We start from the raw sequence: 18,238 nt of genomic DNA on the forward strand, positions 1-18,238 counted from the left end.
AGCGTTTATTAATTTCAGTGTCATTTAAATAGTCAGATTTTCCTTGATGGGGGAAGCTGGAAACATTTGATTTAGCACAAAACCTTTAATTTTTACTGGCTATAAGAATGGGGCAATGTCATATTAATTTTTTAATTCAGTGAATATCTAGTTTCTTATTAAAGAGTACTATGTAAAATTAGTTTGTGAACTATTGCAACTGGAAATAGCAATTGTATTGTTTTTGAAGAGTAAAGATACAAAGAAGAGTAGATATGTGGTGGGAATTATAAATGTTTGTTAGGTCAAATAATCCAGTTCAGATCATAAACATGGACTTTTGTGGAGGGACCTTTGAATCTGGGCAAAATGCCATGTTTATAAAGGGGCTTTTTACATTCTGATTTCTGGCTGTTCCACTTGTTTAATGCTGTTTTTATTTCAGTCCATCTCTGGTTTCCTGAGCTCTTTGCAGCAGAGACTTTCCAAGACATTTATTTCACCTCAGTCATTGCACTGCACAAAAACATTGATGATATTCAATGCTGTAACTGGAGTGGTTAATGATGTATTGTTTCAAAATGTAGTTATAAATTTGTTTATTTTCTGAAATGGGAAGTGAACAGTATTTTTTTCACATCCTGTAAACTGAATGCAGAGTTTTCAGCTATTCTATTTGAAAATGGAAGATTGGTTCCAATATGATTAAAATTTACTATTGATTAGTTCCAGTATTATTAAAGTTTACTATTGAAGCTTCTCTTCAAGTATATTGTTATGAATTAGAATTTTTTCCTGTTTTGCACACCAGTGATTTTCTTTTAAATACTCTGAGTCTTTTTTGTAAAATGTGGAAAGTATTAATATACCTCAAAGCTAATCTTAAAAATTTTTGAGGGTACAGTGTGATACAGAAACGACACAATGAGATCACACAGTTTGCTAATGATCAAGTGAAATCCACTGTTCCAAATTACCTTAGTCTGAAGTCAGTGTGTATTTATAATAAATCTTGACTGTTTTGCAAGTCCAGTCTCTTCTGTCTTGGCCTTCCTGTATGGTTTAAAACACTGTATAAATTATCAATATTTATTATTTTAACCCCGCATGTGAATATTGAGTAAGCACAATTTGGTAGAAAGTTTGACTTGTTTGTTGATATTTTTGAAGAAACCTTTTTCTTCTTTGGAAATATCAAAGCTTTGTGTGCTGTGCACTGATTCCTTTTAGCAGCTGCAGAACACCAAGACAAATAACTTTTGTCGTGTACTGTAAGATATACAAGTCATTGTTCTGCATTGTTAGTTCTTACTTTGAAGTTCTCATTTATTGTTTACATCCTTCTCCCCCTTCCTCGCTTCCTCCCTCCCTCCCCCATTTATTCATAGGCTTGGAAAAAAAAAAAAAAAAACCTGGCAAGCAACAAGTTCAGTTTTGTCAAATAGCCAAAACCCCCAATTGGATGGATGTTAAAGCTCTGAGATGTCCCCCTGGCCTGAGGGTGAGCCCTGGAATGGAGACAAGTGGGCAGCAGTTCAGTCATTCATACTGTTAACCCACTTATTGATTTGCTTTTAAATCAGGTATTTCAATAGTTCGGCAAATTTCTGTAAATGGTGGCAAGATAAATGTTCATCCTCTGTCATGAAAAAGGGAGAGATCACTTTTCCCCCATCCCCTGGAGATTTATGACAGATGAGATTGTGTCAGTTTAAGCCTGACAGTTATTAGATGTTGCTAACACCTGAGCTGTGCTGTGGGATCAGGACAGTGAAACCCCAAAACCCCATTTTCAGGTAACTATTTGCTGGTTTTGGTGGCGTTTTGTTGTTTTAAATGAGGAAGAAAGTGTGACTAGGCACATAAAAGCAGCTCTGCTGCTACCACCCTTCATGGCTTTAAATAACAGGGACAGCACAGATGTTTGACATCAGTATTGTTTACATGGCCTTAGGGTTTAATTGCCTCATTCTCTTTGTGAGGAGGATAAACAATGACAGAAATCCAAAGGAATGATGTTCAGCCAACAGCAATGGCTGCGTTTCATACATAGTTGCAAACTTCCCAACTATAGCTAAATATCTACTTTTTTTTTTCCTTGTCTGAATGGTAACATGCTATAAATTTCATATTCTCTGCTGCCTCCTAACTGGTGATAAAAGATATGAAAACCAACGAGCGCGAGCGCCGTAAATTGCATTTAACGAAGTGAACGACTTAGAAAAGTTGGTTTTATCTGGTTTCTCCGAAACGTGTGAAGCTCTTTGGTGCTGCTGTAGGTTATTTTGTTTCTTAATATGTGTTTAATAAATAAAGCCAAGCTGAAGTGCGTGGAAGAGCAGCACATGCAGTTACCTAGAGCTGTCCCACAGGAAATTGGGACAAGCTGAGATTTGACATTTGGGATCTGCGCACAGGCTCCACCTCGGTTTGGTGTGGCTTTAATTGGAAAGATATTCCTTGATTGAAATTAGTGTTTAATGATGTGCTTCAGCTTTCAAATGGACGGGGAGGCATTTCACTCCCAGCTGGGAGAGCTGAGCCCTTTTGCTTCCACCCCAGCCTGCATGAGATCACTGCACAAAACGTGTTTACATGACTCAATTTTCATCGACGTATGCAGTGAGATTGGGAGTCTGCCTCAGAGAGAGGGTGGGTCAAAAAGCAGATTTGGAGATGAAACCAGTCCTCCAGGCTTTGCTATAGGACGCTGTGGTGTTGTCCTCATGTTTGCTGCCAGCTTTCCGCTCAAGAAATTGAGTGTTGGATTTTTAAACCAATATATCACTATTTTTACATCAAGTGCTCAAATGAACACATCCAGAAGTTGTGATGAAGATACACGTAGGGTTGGAACTATGGACCATTACAAAATTTAAATGCTGTTGGAGAGTTTTAATTTTTTTTTTTTTTTTACCAGTTAGTCAGTACAAACACAGCTTTTCTCTTAACACTAGCTGAGAACTTCATGTGCACATCAACTGTTGAATTTCAGACACTTTAATATGGGACTTCTCACATATCTTTATATGTAGAGATAAAATTAGAAAATTTTATCTCAGATTGTGGAGCTGAAGATGTGTGAGCAAAGCAATGATTCCTAAAAATTAGCAAAGTTGTGGATGAAGCACATGGAGCAGAAAAGTGCCTGTGGTGCTGAAACTTCATTAAGGTTATGCAAGTTGAGGACCTTGAGTACTTTTCAAGGTGACCCCATTTTAGCCCTCACCTGATGAGGAGTTGGACTTTGTGATTTTTCACCTATTTTTTATTACTTTATTTCTAATATTCAGAGGAAAAGCAACCTACTGTGTTATTAGAGTGGTTGCATTCGTTAAGGGCTGATTTCTGTATCTTGGACACATTTTTCCAGTTGTTTGGTTGCAATTAGCTCTCCTTTTTGGACAGCAGTCCCAGAACTGTGACATTTTAAGAGATGGCTGCTGTGGTGGAAGGGGTGTAATGAATTAATGAGCTGAAATTGATGGGAACTGGTGCAAGTGTGAGGGTGGTGCTAGGGGGAGGATTAATGAGAAGTGGGAACCAGCTTCAAGTACAGGGAGTTCTGTGTCATCCTGTGGCTGAGAACAATTGGGAGCACTTGAAAATATGTATGTCCGTCTTTAATCTGAGTGAAATTCTCGATTTTGATTTATTTTTGTATTATTTCAGTGTACAGAATAATAAAACCTAGACCAGCTCTTGGCTGATAAAACCACCAAGGATTCATTTCCGTCAGCCAAGACATTCTGATGTTTTTAATGAGTTTTAAATGTAATTTGGGTGGATTTAGTAGCTGTGTGAGAGCAGTAGCTGTACCTCAGTCATTCATAAGCTTTTAATGTAATTCAAGTAGATTGGAGTCTCTTTCATATTTAGTTTCTGGTATTTGTGTTGTTATGAGACCTTCATATTTATTTATGGCATGTTCACAAGCTGTCTATCTGGAAGTGGATTACTGTGCTCTTTTTATTAAATCAACACTTATTCATCACCTGGTACTAAGATTTTCTTCTGTAATGTCACTTTGTTGCAGTGATATATGCATATATTTCTTTTCATATATACATATGTGTAGATTTCATGGATAGAAGACATACTTTTATCATAATGCTTATTTTGGGAAGATGAAAGCGTTGGCTGACAGCTGGGAATATGATTTATTTTCTTTGGATTAATTGTCAACCTAATTTTTTTTTCCTCCTCCATTAATTTGCATAAGTCTGTGTGCAAACAGTTGGGAGGTGGATTTCTTTATCTGTGGTGTAATAAGGGGTTGTTGGTACAACTCATCAGTTGATGAGTTCAGAAAATTAAACAATTTTCTGCTCTTCCTTCTATTTTCTCTTCTTGAGGAGCCCTCTGTGTCTCCTGCACAACATTTTTGAGTTGAGTTGGGTTTTTGTAGCCCATGTTTTCAAGTCATGATGACCTTGTGATGTTTTCAAGTCCCAACAAACCTGTAAGACAAATGAGTCGTATAAAAAATGAATAATTTGTACTGTGTTTAGTGTTGGTCTGTGTGAGATAAAGACTCATGCTTGAATGGCAACTTTTGATTAGTCAGGGGCATGGAAAATAAAGGCAGAATGAATAATGCTGTTAATTCCTGTGGAGTTTGTGAGTTGGGATATTACAAGTCATGTTCTGAGTTGAGCTAAATAAAAATGTGAGAGCTGGAAGTGGCTGGAGGGTGATGGGAGTGCAGTGTTGAGGTTGGGGGACCTCAGCACCTTTCAGAACACCCAAAAGTCAAACACAAAGTTTTCTGTTGGGCAAAGACCACTTGGAGTCATCTCCTGGAGGGAGTTTGGTGCTCCCTTTCTAAAGTGAGGGGGTTCAGAATTTGTCTTCTGGAAAAACTTTCAAGTCCACTTGGCTTTCTGAACAGTGACTGTTAATAAATGTAGGAGTGGAACAGCCTGAGTCTGAGCTCAAGGTGTCACTTTTGGTTTCTAGAAAAGCCTGAGAGACTGAAATTCCTCTCATAGCTGTCCTGAAGACCGCCTTTAACATGCAAGAGATTAAAAAATACTTGAAAGATGGAAACTTAGATTCTGAGTAAGAATTGGCAGTGTATTTTTGTGTTGGAGGGGTTCAAGTACAGCTTTGAACAAACACAGGCAGAACAGGAAATGTATTTCAGTGATCCAATCCTTAATCCCATCATAAGTCACCTTTAAAAGGAAATGTGTTTATAATGTGAACTCCGTGAATAATGGAAAACAAACAAAAATAAATGTGCATCTGGGCTAAAGGACATTGTTTGTGTAAATGTGACACCTGCCTGAAGAAATGAAAATGAATTTACCAAACTTGGTATATTAACAGAAATATTAAAGTTTTATTCCTAAGTGTTTATTTAAGTTAAGGATGATGACTTGTTCTGGGCAGTAGCAGTTGTGCTTGTTGCCAACTAAAACATCCTACAGATCCATTTTTCTGAAGAAATGTTGTAGGATGACATCTTTGGTAACAATTGTATCGAATAAATATGAAAATGTTGAGAAACTGAATATAGATTTTTTTCATAAGGTTTCTTTGTTGGTGACTTCCCATTGCCTTCTGAAAGACATAAATGAATTATTAAAAAGTTGTGAAAAGGTCATTGGTGTAATTTATTCTTTATTTAAATCATGTATCTATTCTGTTTTGCTTTTAAAGCTGGAAATGAAAATGAAAATAGCAGAAGGTAAATTTCATGAAGAAAAACTGAAATTACAACAGAAGCACGATGCTGATGTTCAAAAGGTAGGAAGTGTTTGTACTTTTTTCCAAAAGCAGTGTATTAAACAATAATAGAGACTACGATTATCATAAATATTTATCAGTTGTTTAGCTTCTTCACAATTGCAATTAATGTTCAGTGGAAGTCAAATTGTAGGTAACAGTTGGCATAAAGTGAGAGGAATGCAGAATATTTTACTTAGGAAGGAGAAAGCACTTACAGAAAGGAGATGAAAATACAAGGCAATTTGTTTGTTAGAACAAGACAACCTATTTTACCAGCATAACAACTTCTGTGGGAAATCATAAACTCGTGATTTTTCTGTTAGAGAGAAAAACATTTGTGTTAGAGAAGAATGTGAACAAAATTAATTTTTCATGGACAAAATGCAAAATATAACAGTAGGAAAACCCAGGGATATATCACATGTATTCAGGCTCACCCAGCAGCAGTGCTTGCTGTCCTGTCTCTGATTTGGGCAGGATTTTGCTGCTCTGGGGCAGAGCAGGTCACCAATCCCCCCTTGATTTACGGTACTGCATTTTGTGCGCTGAATTCTCACGGCACTACCACGGCACCAGCTCTCGGGTTTGTCTTTGCTGTGTCCCAGCACACCCCTGCTGGGAGGATCACACCCCTCAGACCATGCTGGGACCTTCAACCCCGCGTTTCAGGAGCGGAGTGAAGCCCAGGTGCTGTGGGATCTCAGGATCTGAGTCCTGAGGTGCCGAGCCACCAAGACCACCCTTGGGGGGCTCGGGAGTCCTGGAATGTTCCAGAAGTGTCTGGTGGCTGGACTTTGATCCTACACAGGAGACGACACCTGTATGAGGATAGGAGGGTTTCACCGGGGTGAATGGTGAAGGGATTGGTTAATTAGAGGGTGAAACACAGGGTTTAGGATTTCTGTACAGGGGGGTTTAGAGAAGTAAGATGGAGGAATTGGGGCGTGTCCTGTCCTTCTTCTTCTTCTTCTTCTCCTCCATCTTCTGTGGTGATGGTGGCACTCTTGGATTGGTTATTACTGAAAGTGCACCGGGTAATAAGAATAAATGGTATTGGGGAAAAATGATAAATATTGTACACGTAACAATGGGTATAAAGATAGGTGACTGTCCGGAGGGCAGGACAGTGTGCTCATGGCTGGCTGCTGAGCAGAGCTCTGTCAGGCTGAAAGAAAATCTTTTAGATAAACAATTAATAAACATAAAAACCGAAAGAAGAACTGAAGCCTCTTCTCGTCCTTCGATACACGGGCTGCCCCAAGGCCACTTCGGGCCTTTCCAGGCCCTTCAAACAGCCGAAAACCCGACAAGGTGCCCCTGGCAGGGCTCGGATCCCGATCCTGATCCCGCTCTAAGCTCGGCATCGCTCGGTGCCTCTGCTTTGTTTCCTAAAGGCTGAGTCACAGCCTTGGAGGAAGTTGGTTGACACAACTCTGTGACACATCAAAGCCTCCTGAGAGGATGTTAATATTTGGTCAGGTGCATATTTGGCTCATCTGTTCTCAAGGCCTTGGAGCAGAAGCAGTGAGCAAAGCTGGGAGTCTAAAGGAAACAGCTTTGTGAGAATAAGAAATAGTTTAAATGCTTTCTCATCCCTTGAGTTGTCATCCCTTCCTAATTGATGTTAGAATTCGGTCTTTTGAAGTCGTTTAATAACGTTGGATATTTTAGAAAAGGTTAAATAGTGTCGTATTAATCTTTAAAGACACAAAACGTTTATTGCAGATGGAGTAATATTGTTTTAAGATGAAAGCTTCTGTTTGATAAGAGATTTGGGGCACTGTTATAAAATTTCTGCGACTTTAATCTTTATCTTAAACACAAAGTTTAAATTAAAATACTATCTCAAAGTGTGCAAATATTCAAGCTTTTTTATTTCCAAACTCAGCCTGTACAGAAATGTGGGTGTAGTTACCCTCCTATACTTGCTCTGTTCCAGTCCATTGTTCCTTAGGATCCATGTAAGGAATTTCAATTGGTGAAGCACAAAAGACTGTAATGAAGTTCACCAACTTATTTAAATATTTCTTGAATCTGCAGAGAATTTTAGATGCTTTTAAATACTATTAGGCAACATAAGCATGGAAATCTTTTCTGTTTGCAGCAATAGCAGCATGAAACTTCCAAACTCAACCAAAGCAGCACTGGGTTTGCTCAGGTTTAAAGGAAAACCAAAAAAACTCACCTTAAAACATGAAACTCCTTTTTTAATCTGCTTTTTCCTACATTTGTCTAAACCAGTTCTTTGTTTATGGCTTGGCAATTGTAGCTGGAAAAATGATTTAGGTTCAATCACTTAATCCTGCATGACCTGAGGACTTCTTGCAGACCAGGTATCTTATGCACTTGGAATATTTTGGACTTATGTTAAAATATTTTGAGTTTTCTCTGCAGATTTTGGATAGAAAGAATGATGAAATAGATGTGCTGAAGTCCAACTACCTAAAGAAACAAAAAGAGTCTGAGGATATGATAAGAAAGCTGGAGAAAAAAGGTGATTTTTATCCTCGTGGTTGTCTTCTGTGTGGTGGTATTGTGCTGCATTCTCTTGTGGCTGTGGGCTTGCGTGTTCCTTCTGCAGACATCCCTTTCTTCATCATTTGTAGCTCTTGATTTAATTTTTTCCTTTGGATTCTGAGATTCTTGTCCAGTTGTCTCTGCTGTTCCAACCCAAGTGTTCCAAGAGCCTGTGATCTATTACACTGAACGCAGGTTTTATGAGCGTCACCAAAAAAGTTTCTTTGATGCCACTGAAATATTTTGGCCACTTCTTTCCATTTTTTTTGGAATCTCTGGCTCAAAGTTCATTTTTTTATACATTCAGTACATTTTAATCAAACCACAGCGGGTTATTTTTAAGAGTATTGTGGCAGGAGATTTCAAACATGAATATTCTTGAGCGTGTCACGAGTCCAAAATTCACCCTCAGAGTGGCTTGTCAGCAGTTTTTCAGTGTTAGTTTCTTTCAGAATTCCTTGGAGTCCATTCACACTATGGACTAAACCACACTGGAAAATAATACAGGAGTTTGGTAGTCTATGGACAAAAAGGAAGAGTGTTCCATGTATTTTATTTCCTGTTCCTTGGGAAAGTAATTTGTCCAACAAAGGATCTGGGGCTTCTCTCTCTGGGCTGGTGGTTGCTCTTGGCTGGAACAGGTTGAAATGGAGTTGCCCACAATGTTCCAGGTAATGAAAATTCTCAAAACAAAGTGGAAGTGTGAATATGGACCTGCTTTTTCCACTAATGGTGATGCCATAACTTGTAATTCAAGTTGGGCAACTTAATTTTCATGTACATCTTGAACATTCAACCTTCACAAGAACCTTTTCTCCTAATGATGCTCATAAAATCAGGTTAAAATAACTATTTTCTTGAGGTTATGCAGAGTTTTGCTGATGTATATTTACTCCTTCAGGCAGGAAAACTCTCTCTGAAATATTCTGTAAACAAAGTAGAAAAGAGAGAACACCTTGTAATGACACAGAATTTAAGTGCTACAACTTAAAGCAGCACATCCATTTAGTATCTAAGAGCTAAAAGCCATCAGAAAGCCAGGTCAGTTGGAAAACTGACATAAACTGGTTGAATCTACTGCCAGCACTGAAAAATCCCAAATTTCTTGAATGGTTGTTTAATTTTTTTCCCATTTTTAACAGTTCAGACCCTCGTTCGTGAGTCCCAAGTTGTGAGAGAAGCCAAAGAGCAGCAGATTGCAGAGCTGAGGAAGATGTGTGAGCAAAGCAATGATTGCCTGAACAATGAGTGGGAGAAAAGGGTAATGAGCAATGCTTCCCTCCTTTGGCAGATCCTGCAGTGTTTATCTGGGATAATGCATTTTGCCACTCAAAAAATAAATATGTAGAATATGTTTTAGGGGTGTTTTTTGTGCTGATTTTATTTTTTCCTGAAGTAATCAAGACTCTTTTTGTTGATGCTTTTGCACCCAGCTGGTCACCCTGTTCCTGGGGTTCATCTGGCCTCCTGGCAAGCCTCTGGATCTCTTAGGGAAGTGTTTATTTCTGGTTGACCTGACACGGAATTTTAATCTGGATAAACCTGCTGCTACCTGCTGTCACGGTGATTCCTTTGAACTCTTAGTCTTGCAATGGGTCATGAATTCTTCAATGTATTTTTATTTATTGTTCAACTCAAGACAGCAGCAGAGCAAAGGGAAGAGCATGTTTATTGTGAGACAGTGTCACTTTTGTCCGGATTATTGTCAGCATTTGTCTTGCTTCCCCCTCTCAGGAGAGAGAGGGTCACAGAAAGGACAAATCCACCTCCATTCATGAAGTTTGCTGGACAATTTAATTTTTTTGCAGCCCTGCATGTGGAAATGAAGTTGGATTTAATTCTTGCCTTCTTAAAGGCAAGTCATAATCTTAAATTATAAATTGTCCTTTGTGATAGAGATCTTGAGGCTCCAGTGTTGGGTGGTTTTTTTGTTTGGGTTTTATTTCATAGTCTGGTTTAGGTTGGAAGGGACTTCAAAGCTCATCTAGTGCCACCTCTGCCATGGGCAGGGACACCTTCCAATATTCCAGGGTGTCCCAAGCCCTTCCAGCCTGGCCTTGAACATTTCCAGGGATGGGCAACCACAATGTTTTTTTGTTTTAGAGAAACAATATTTTCAGAGAGGACAGAAGTTTCAATACCTGGACTTTTCACTGATTCTGCCCATATGCTGTAATAATTTAACACTTCTCAATGCTGCAGCTGCCGTTTGTCACTTTGGGCCTTTTTTGTGGTGCAGCTCCACGATGCTGTGGCTGAGATGGAGAAGGAGAAGTTCAACATCCGGAAGAAGCACACGGAGGACATGCAGGAGCTGCTGGAGGAGACCAACGCCCGGCTGGCCAAGATGGAGGAGGAGTATTTGCAGCAGACACAGTCAACTGTAGGTTGGCTTGTGAGCCTCTCACTGGTGTCTCTTAAAATGTTAAATTTCATTTTGTTTGTGTTCAGGTGGACTGGAAGGGCCCAAAGCCAGGTTGGATGGTGTTGTATGTGCAGAGATCCCCGTGGCAGGGAGGAATGATGAATCTGACTCCATGTTCTTAGAAGGCTAATTTATTATTTTCTAATACTATATTATATTAAAGAATGCTATACTAAACTATACTAAAGAATACAGACAGAAGGCTAAAAAGATAATAATGAAAACTTGTGACTTTCTCCAGAGTCTTGACACAGCTTGGCCAATGAGTCAAAACAATTCACACCAGAATCCAAAGGAACAATCTCCCATGAGTAAACAATCTCCCAACACATTCCACATGAGCACAACACAGGAGAAGCAAATGAGATAAAAATTGTTTTCCTTTTCCCTGAAGCTTCTCAGTTTCCCAGGAGAAAATCCTGGGTGAAGGGATTTTTCCAGAGAGTGTGAATGCTACAGGATGGGGCTTGGAGCAGCCTGGGATGGTGGAAGATGTCCCTGCCCATGGCAGGGCTGGAATCAGGTGGTTTTTAAGATCCCTCTCAGCCCAAACCATTCCATGATTCTGTTATTCGTGCCTGTACATCCTTCCTTTCAATACTGCAATTGTTCTCTCCTTGGAGAGGGCACTGTCCTGGCAGCCAGTCCAACCAAGGATTTTATTCCCCAGATAAAATTAATCAAGGCACAGCCCTTCAATCAATGTTACACTGATATCTTGGAATCAATCCTTAATTACAAATACTTGACTCAAGTTAGTAGAACTTCTGTCTTTGCAGGTTTGTAGATCATTTGTATATTAGATCTATTTTCATATATTTCATCTATTTTCATTTGTATATTACATCTGTTTTCATTTTCAAATCCATTTATTTCATATCAATGTTACACTGATATCTTGGAATCAATCCTTAATTACAAATACTTGACTCAAGTTAGTAGAACTTCTGTCTTTGCAGGTTTGTAGATCATTTGTATATTACATCTATTTTCATTACATTTTCAATCAATGTTACACTGATATCTTGGAATCAATCCTTAATTACAAATACTTGACTCAAGTTAGTAGAACTTCTGTCTTTGCAGGTTTGTAGATCATTTGTATATTGCATCTATTTTCATAGAAACGTGATTTTTTACTCACCCACCTCCTCTTTGACTGAGCAAATACCTCTGTTGGAGGAAAGATGACATTAAAAGGATTTTAAAATAAGTATTGATTATTCTAATTTATTGCATTTCTTTTTTAGAGTAATTATAAGCATGTAGTTAGGTATAATCTGGATTTTGTGCCTGTTATAGAAATGATGCAAAAAGCAAAAAAATTAACAAGTAACCTCAAAAAGGCATCCTGTACTTTTCATCAGGATGAAGTACGAGGAAAATTGAATAAGTGAAAAGACAATGTCAAACAAAATTTATTCCTTTATTAATGAATGTTGAATTTAAAAATTAACATTCAGATCATGTCATAGGTAACAGTAAATACAGAGAAAAATGGACACAGTCTGTCAGCAAGATTGAATTTAAGAACCATCAAAACTAGACAGATCTTGCCGAGCAGCTTCTGATTTAATAATTAAACAAGGTAGAGTTCAAGGCAGGGCTTAAGATGAAAGACTAGACTGTCATTGGAAATTAGTTTTCTTTTTTTCTCTCTCTTCTTTCTCTCTCCTGATTTTTAAATTTTTTTTCTGTTGGTATTTCAGAGTTTCCCTGTTCAGAGTTTCATGTTGTCAGGAATGCCAGTGCTGTTAGCAAGTGGAATTGGCTGAATAATTTCATTAATGCCATAGAGCTGATGAGGAGGGGTTTGTACCCTGAACAAGGATGAACTTCCTTCAGGGACATGAGGCCAGCCAGGAATTATGTTCAGTGGTATATTAAAAATGACTCATTTTTTAATTATTAAAAAAAAAAAAAACATAAAACCCCAGAAAACCACAAAACAAACAAAAAACCCAAGTCTTGGTCAGGTTCTGTCACCTCCAGTGACAGGGCAGGGGTGCACAGGGCACATAGTTGGGGGTTTATTTTATTTTATGAGTGGGTGAAATTTCTGTTCCACTTCCCTCATCTTCAGGCCTTTGTTAATATAAAAATAACTCTGATGTCTACTCTGAGTCTGATTTTCTGAGCCCAGCCTCCTGAGGAATTCTTCCCTCATTTCCCTGCATATTATCATAAATTTAGGGAAGAATGGGAAGGCCTAGAGCAGTCTCATGCTACCTGCCTGTCCTTATTCTGTTCATTTTTGCATTTGTTTATATCATGAGATGAAGTTCCAGGAAAAAGATACAACTTCTGAGAGATGCTTGTAATTTACTGAAAGTTATTGCAATGAGATTTCTGGAAAGTCTAAAAATGCTTTGTATATATTATCATCCATTGTGGTTTTCCATTGAAATATTGTTTTCTCTCCCATTTGAAAGGGTTTGTAATTTAGAAATCAGTTGCATATGCTGTGCTGTGTAAGGGAGATGTCACTTTGAGGGGGAATAAACACCCACATTTTGAAGATATATTTGTTTTTATATAATGTATAAAAATTTACTGTCATGATTGATGACAGCTTTGCCATTGTAACTCTTGTGTCTCTGCATCATCAGAGAACCTCGTTGCTCAAGGCTACTGAACAACAACCGGGGCATTCCCTCATTGATTCTGGGCTTTTTTCTCAATAATTCTCTATTTCAGAATGAGACAGTCCAAAAGCTGGGGGCCCGTGTGCAGCAGCTGACTGTTGAGGCTGAAAACAGCAATTTACAGCGTCAGAAATTATCTCAGGAGAAGACTGAGACAGAACTGCGCTACCAGGAGGTCTGCTCCCAGCTCCAGGAGCTGACAGAAAGGTAATTCAATCACAATTAGTAGTTAAACTCGTAAAAATATGGAATTTCCAGAAGCAAACATTATTAATTTTGTTCCAGGAACACACTGAATGGCATTTGACATTAGAAAACTCTCTTGAAAATATATTAATTGGTGTCAAACTCCTTTAAAGTGACCCAAACGACCACCTTGAGGAGTGTCTTTCCTTTGCATTATTTATGAGCAGCTCACTCTGTGACAAGAGCACGTGGCAGACGTGCAGACTCCGTGGAATTGATACTGAGCAGGTAAAATGCCAAAATCTGAAAGCAATTTCCATATTCTGTTTGCTTGCTCCGTGTAGGTACAAGTTACTTCAGAAAGACAAGGACCAGATTATGCAGGAATACAAGGAGAACCTTCAGCATCTACAAAGTAAATTTGAGGTTGATAGAGATTTTCTGAAGCAGGAACAAGCTCAGGTATGCTGCCAGGTGTAACAGGCAGGAAAATGGCGTTTATTTCTTAAGTCTTAAATCTTATTTCTTCTTCTCATCACTATCAATATGATGCTTATGAATAAATCCAAGGAATTGCTCAGTTCCCCGAGTTAGTCCTGACTATAAGTTTAAATAAAATTGGGATTTAATTTTTCATTCCCAAATTTGACTGAAAAATCATCTGAAGTTGGTTGGTCATTCTGGTGTGTGTGCATTTCTACAGCTGATTCAGATAAGGTACAATTAATATGCTGATTTTGTTTGTGCTCCTGTAAAAATTCTGGACACACCCTTGAAGAGTTAATGTTTTCATAAAGCCTCTTCCATGACAGACAATATTTTTTCCAGAGAAACATAGTCCTGCAGGCCTCATAGTACTAAACATTGTGTTAAATAATTATGTGTTTAAGGAAATAATTTTGTATTTTGCAAGTGTAGGTTTCACCCAAAATGTAATAACTCTGGTTTGTTTCTGGAAAAGCATCTGTCAGGTTGATATCTACCAATATGCATAGGTAGAGATGGTACATATTTAAAGTCAAATAATTGTAGAAAAGACTCGTTTTAAATACCATTTGTTAATTCATAGATCCATAGGACAAGTGGGGTGTTTGGTGTTTATTTACTGAAATGCTCTGAGATCAGATGATACTTTAATCCATTTCATTTACAAAGTATTTTTCTTTCTACCAATTTTTAGTAGATTTTAGTAGGGATTTTTTATTATTAGGGGTGGTTTTTTGTGCTGTTGTTTCCATTTCTAAGCTCACCAGAGGGCCCAAACTGATACAGAGCCATAAACTCATACAGGTTTTTTCTCCCAAGCTGATAATTTTCCAGTTTTTTGAAACTTTAGAGAAATAAATTGAAAAATGCAAAAGAGCTAATGAGGAGTCCAAGACAAAAACTGCTTTTTCTGTTAAATCCAAGCAGACATGTGATGTGATTGCAGAATTACGCCGTGAAACGGCTCTGCTGAAACAACAACTGCAAGATGCTGAACATCAAAGGAAGCAACAGCTGAGGGTGAGCCCTGACTTTCTTTCTCAGAAATGACCAACTCCTTTTACTTTATTTGATGATTTAAAAGTTTAGATATCCATCCTCAAATGTACTTCTGTATACTGTGCTTACATGTTTTTATTTTATGAGTGGAAATATATGAAATTTCACATATGGTTAAAGGCTGATTTAAAAAGTGTGGCTAAAAGAGAGGTAAGAGCAGAATTTTCACAGAATTTTTCTGTAGTTCAAATATTAAATAAGAGTTTAAATCTCTATTGGTCTATTACAAAGAAGCCTGACAAAGAATGATGAATGTCTTTTTTTTTTCTCATAAACTGTAAACATTTTTAAAGTTTCAAAATAGTTTTTAATTTGCACTGTTTAATAGTGCAGTTCAATATTCTGTCTTCCTGTAGGCATTTAAATTAATCCTTCCATATCAGAGTAATGAGTTCCACATCTGTATCGTGTATCAGTCCTGGTTGAGTTTTGGCATCTACTTTTCTTCCAATGTCTTTCATTTCACAGTTGATATAGTACAGAATGGCATTTTAATAGCTCAGGAGAACAAGTTGCTGTTTCTCTTTAGCAAACATGAATCATGACTTGGGAGATACTTGTGTTATTTGGTGTTGGTTAAATTCTCTTCTGTGTCAGAGAATTTTTTCATGATGATATAAAGTTGGTTTTTATTTTGTTATGAACTGTCCTATATGATAGCTAATGTCTGTGTTTGATGAATGCTCTGAAATGGAAGAAAAATGGGATTTTTTAATTTAGAATCCACATCTTTTCCTCTGCAGGAACAAGAATACAAGGTTCAGCAGGACAAGCTTCGCATGCAGCGTGTGTATGAGAAACAGGTAATATTCCCAGGGAAATCTCCCATCTTCTGCACAATTTTGTTCTGTATGGCACTTAAAGGTTGAAATTTTGAAACCTCCAAGTAGTAAAATTTAGGAATCCAAGCACTTCACAAAGTTTGGAAAAAAATAAATGCACAATATCAAGTAGGATTTTAAGCACAGCTGTTTAAGGGCAGGGATATCACCTCTGATTTTAGGAACCTGTTGCCAGGGGATGGAGGCTGGGATGGCATTCCCAAAAAAAGCACCCTCTGTGTGTGTACACTGCTCGTGGTGGCAGCTGCTGTTATTGAAAGGAAAATGAGCTGAATGAAACCTGGCCTGACCTCTGCCTGTTCTCCCACCCTCCTTCTCCCCCAGGGTATCTCCATTCCATCCTTCCCCACGTGTTCTCTAGATATTGTCAACAGGCATCGTTTTTACAGCAGAAACTTCAAGTAAAAAATGTAATTTTCATCAGAAACACTTCATCTTAAAGCACTTTGCAAATCCTGCCTGCTCTTTTAGACTCAGAACATCAATAGGCTTCAAATTAAACTTCAATTTTAGTGACATTATATGTGCAACTCATGTGCAGCCAGAGGGTGCCTTAGATGCCTGTTTAATTGAAAGGATGTGTTACTCAAACATGTCATTGCCAAATGTGGCAAATTTATAACATAAAATAATGGATTGTGATCCCAGCTACTTGTCACTTGGTAATAGCACTTGTGACATGAATTGTAGAGAGGTTTTGGTTTGAGTTAGTTCCTTCTGCTGACTTGAAGTCAAAACATTCTTTGTTCCAGGATCTGCCTTGGTTTAAACCTAGCTTACATTTGTCTTTTTAGTCAAATCTTGGGTTTTATAGATGTTGAACTCAAGAGAAATCCGGCATTGGAGTGATTTGCAGGCCAAAATAAAAATATATTGGCACAATTTGACTGAGGTTTGAGGATCTTTTAGGAGAAATCTCCTAAGCATGGGCTGAGAGTGTCAGCAGTGCCTCCAACCAGTGAGCCCAGGGAGGGAAATTGGAATTCTCCATCAGCAAACAAGGAAGCAGAGCCTTTCTTTTTATAGATAACTTGACAGCAGTTGGTTCATAAATTCTGCTGTAACTGTTTTCAAACTCAAATCTTTGAGGAAGGATGAGAAGAAAAAACACCAGTGAATAATCTGTGGGTATAAATCCATAAAGCAGGATGGATTGGCCCATAAAATACTAAAACAAGTACAGGAATCATGAAGTCTCTGCTTCAATCTGTTCACTTAAAAACCTTCCATTATCTAATAATCTTTATGAGTCTGCAGTGGCTGCTGCCTCTGAGGATACTTAAACATCAAACAAATCATAGGTAGGAACCTTAAATGTCACTGTTTGATTAAATGTGCTTATCTGCTGGATCAGGAACCAGTTAGGCTAAATGGCTTTACAAGCCAAGGAAACACCTGCTTTTTATAAATAATCCACTGCTTGTTTTGCAAACATGCAGCTCAGCATCAGCAGAGCGACAGATTATTCCTGACAGCCATTCCCAAGCCACCTGTTGAATATATAGAATTTTACCAGGTTTGGCAGTGGCTTCTTCATTCTCTAATAGACAACTCATGGATTTGGAGGCTCTTGGAACCCAACTAAGAGTTCCTGGAGTGAACACCTCCATGGAACTGCTCCTAGCAGAGAACCTCTGGATTTGTTTTTTCACTGGCCTAGAGACTTAGTAAAACATGTTTTTCTTTATTTTTAAAAAATATTTTATTTTATTTCTCTTCTCTTCTCTTCTCTTCTCTTCTCTTCTCTTCTCTTCTCTTCTCTTCTCTTCTCTTCTCTTCTCTTCTCTTCTCTTCTCTTCTCTTCTCTTCTCTTCTCTTCTCTTCTCTTCTCTTCTCTTCTCTTCTCTTCTCTTCTCTTCTCTTCTCTTCTCTTCTCTTCTCTTCTCTTCTCTTCTCTTCTCTTCTCTTCTCTTCTCTTCTCTTCTCTTCTCTTCCCTTCTCTTCCCTTCCCTTCCCTTCCCTTCCCTTCCCTTCCCTTCCCTTCCCTTCCCTTCCCTTCCCTTCCCTTCCCTTCCCTTCCCTTCCCTTCCCTTCCCTTCCCTTCCCTTCCCTTCCCTTCCCTTCCCTTCCCTTCCCTTCCCTTCCCTTCCCTTCCCTTCCCTTCCCTTCCCTTCCCTTCCCTTCCCTTCCCTTCCCTTCCCTTTTCTCCTCCTCCTTCTTTGTCTTCTTCTTTTCTTTTTCTTTTTCATTACAAATGACTGTAGGTGGATAAAGGATTTCCTGTATCTCCCATCCCCGTGTTGTTCCTTAAGCAATTCTAAAGCCATACAACTCCTGAATTATGTACAAACTCTTGGACTTAAACTGTCCTTGGCAAAAAACATCACAAAAACTTGTGGTTTGGGCCTCACCTGGGAAGTTGCCAA

At 38.4% G+C, this 18,238-nt stretch overlaps 1 protein-coding gene across 5 annotated transcripts in view; it reads left to right on the forward strand.

Annotated features, from left to right (window-relative positions):
• CEP112 (centrosomal protein 112) overlaps positions 1 to 18,238 on the forward strand; it is a 199,014-nt gene that overhangs the window by 25,736 nt on the left and 155,040 nt on the right. For all 5 annotated transcript variants that reach the window (XM_074555134.1, XM_074555133.1, XM_074555132.1 and 2 more), the window contains exons 9-16: positions 5,644 to 5,730; positions 8,107 to 8,206; positions 9,372 to 9,490; positions 10,469 to 10,612; positions 13,352 to 13,506; positions 13,830 to 13,947; positions 14,899 to 14,991; positions 15,774 to 15,833. In XM_074555134.1, coding sequence (XP_074411235.1) covers positions 5,644 to 5,730; positions 8,107 to 8,206; positions 9,372 to 9,490; positions 10,469 to 10,612; positions 13,352 to 13,506; positions 13,830 to 13,947; positions 14,899 to 14,991; positions 15,774 to 15,833 — 876 coding nt within the window. The remainder of the gene's footprint in view (positions 1 to 5,643; positions 5,731 to 8,106; positions 8,207 to 9,371; positions 9,491 to 10,468; positions 10,613 to 13,351; positions 13,507 to 13,829; positions 13,948 to 14,898; positions 14,992 to 15,773; positions 15,834 to 18,238) is intronic.

This window comes from Zonotrichia albicollis, chromosome 19 (assembly GCF_047830755.1).
Source record: "Zonotrichia albicollis isolate bZonAlb1 chromosome 19, bZonAlb1.hap1, whole genome shotgun sequence".
NCBI classification, from domain to species: Eukaryota; Metazoa; Chordata; class Aves; order Passeriformes; family Passerellidae; genus Zonotrichia; species Zonotrichia albicollis.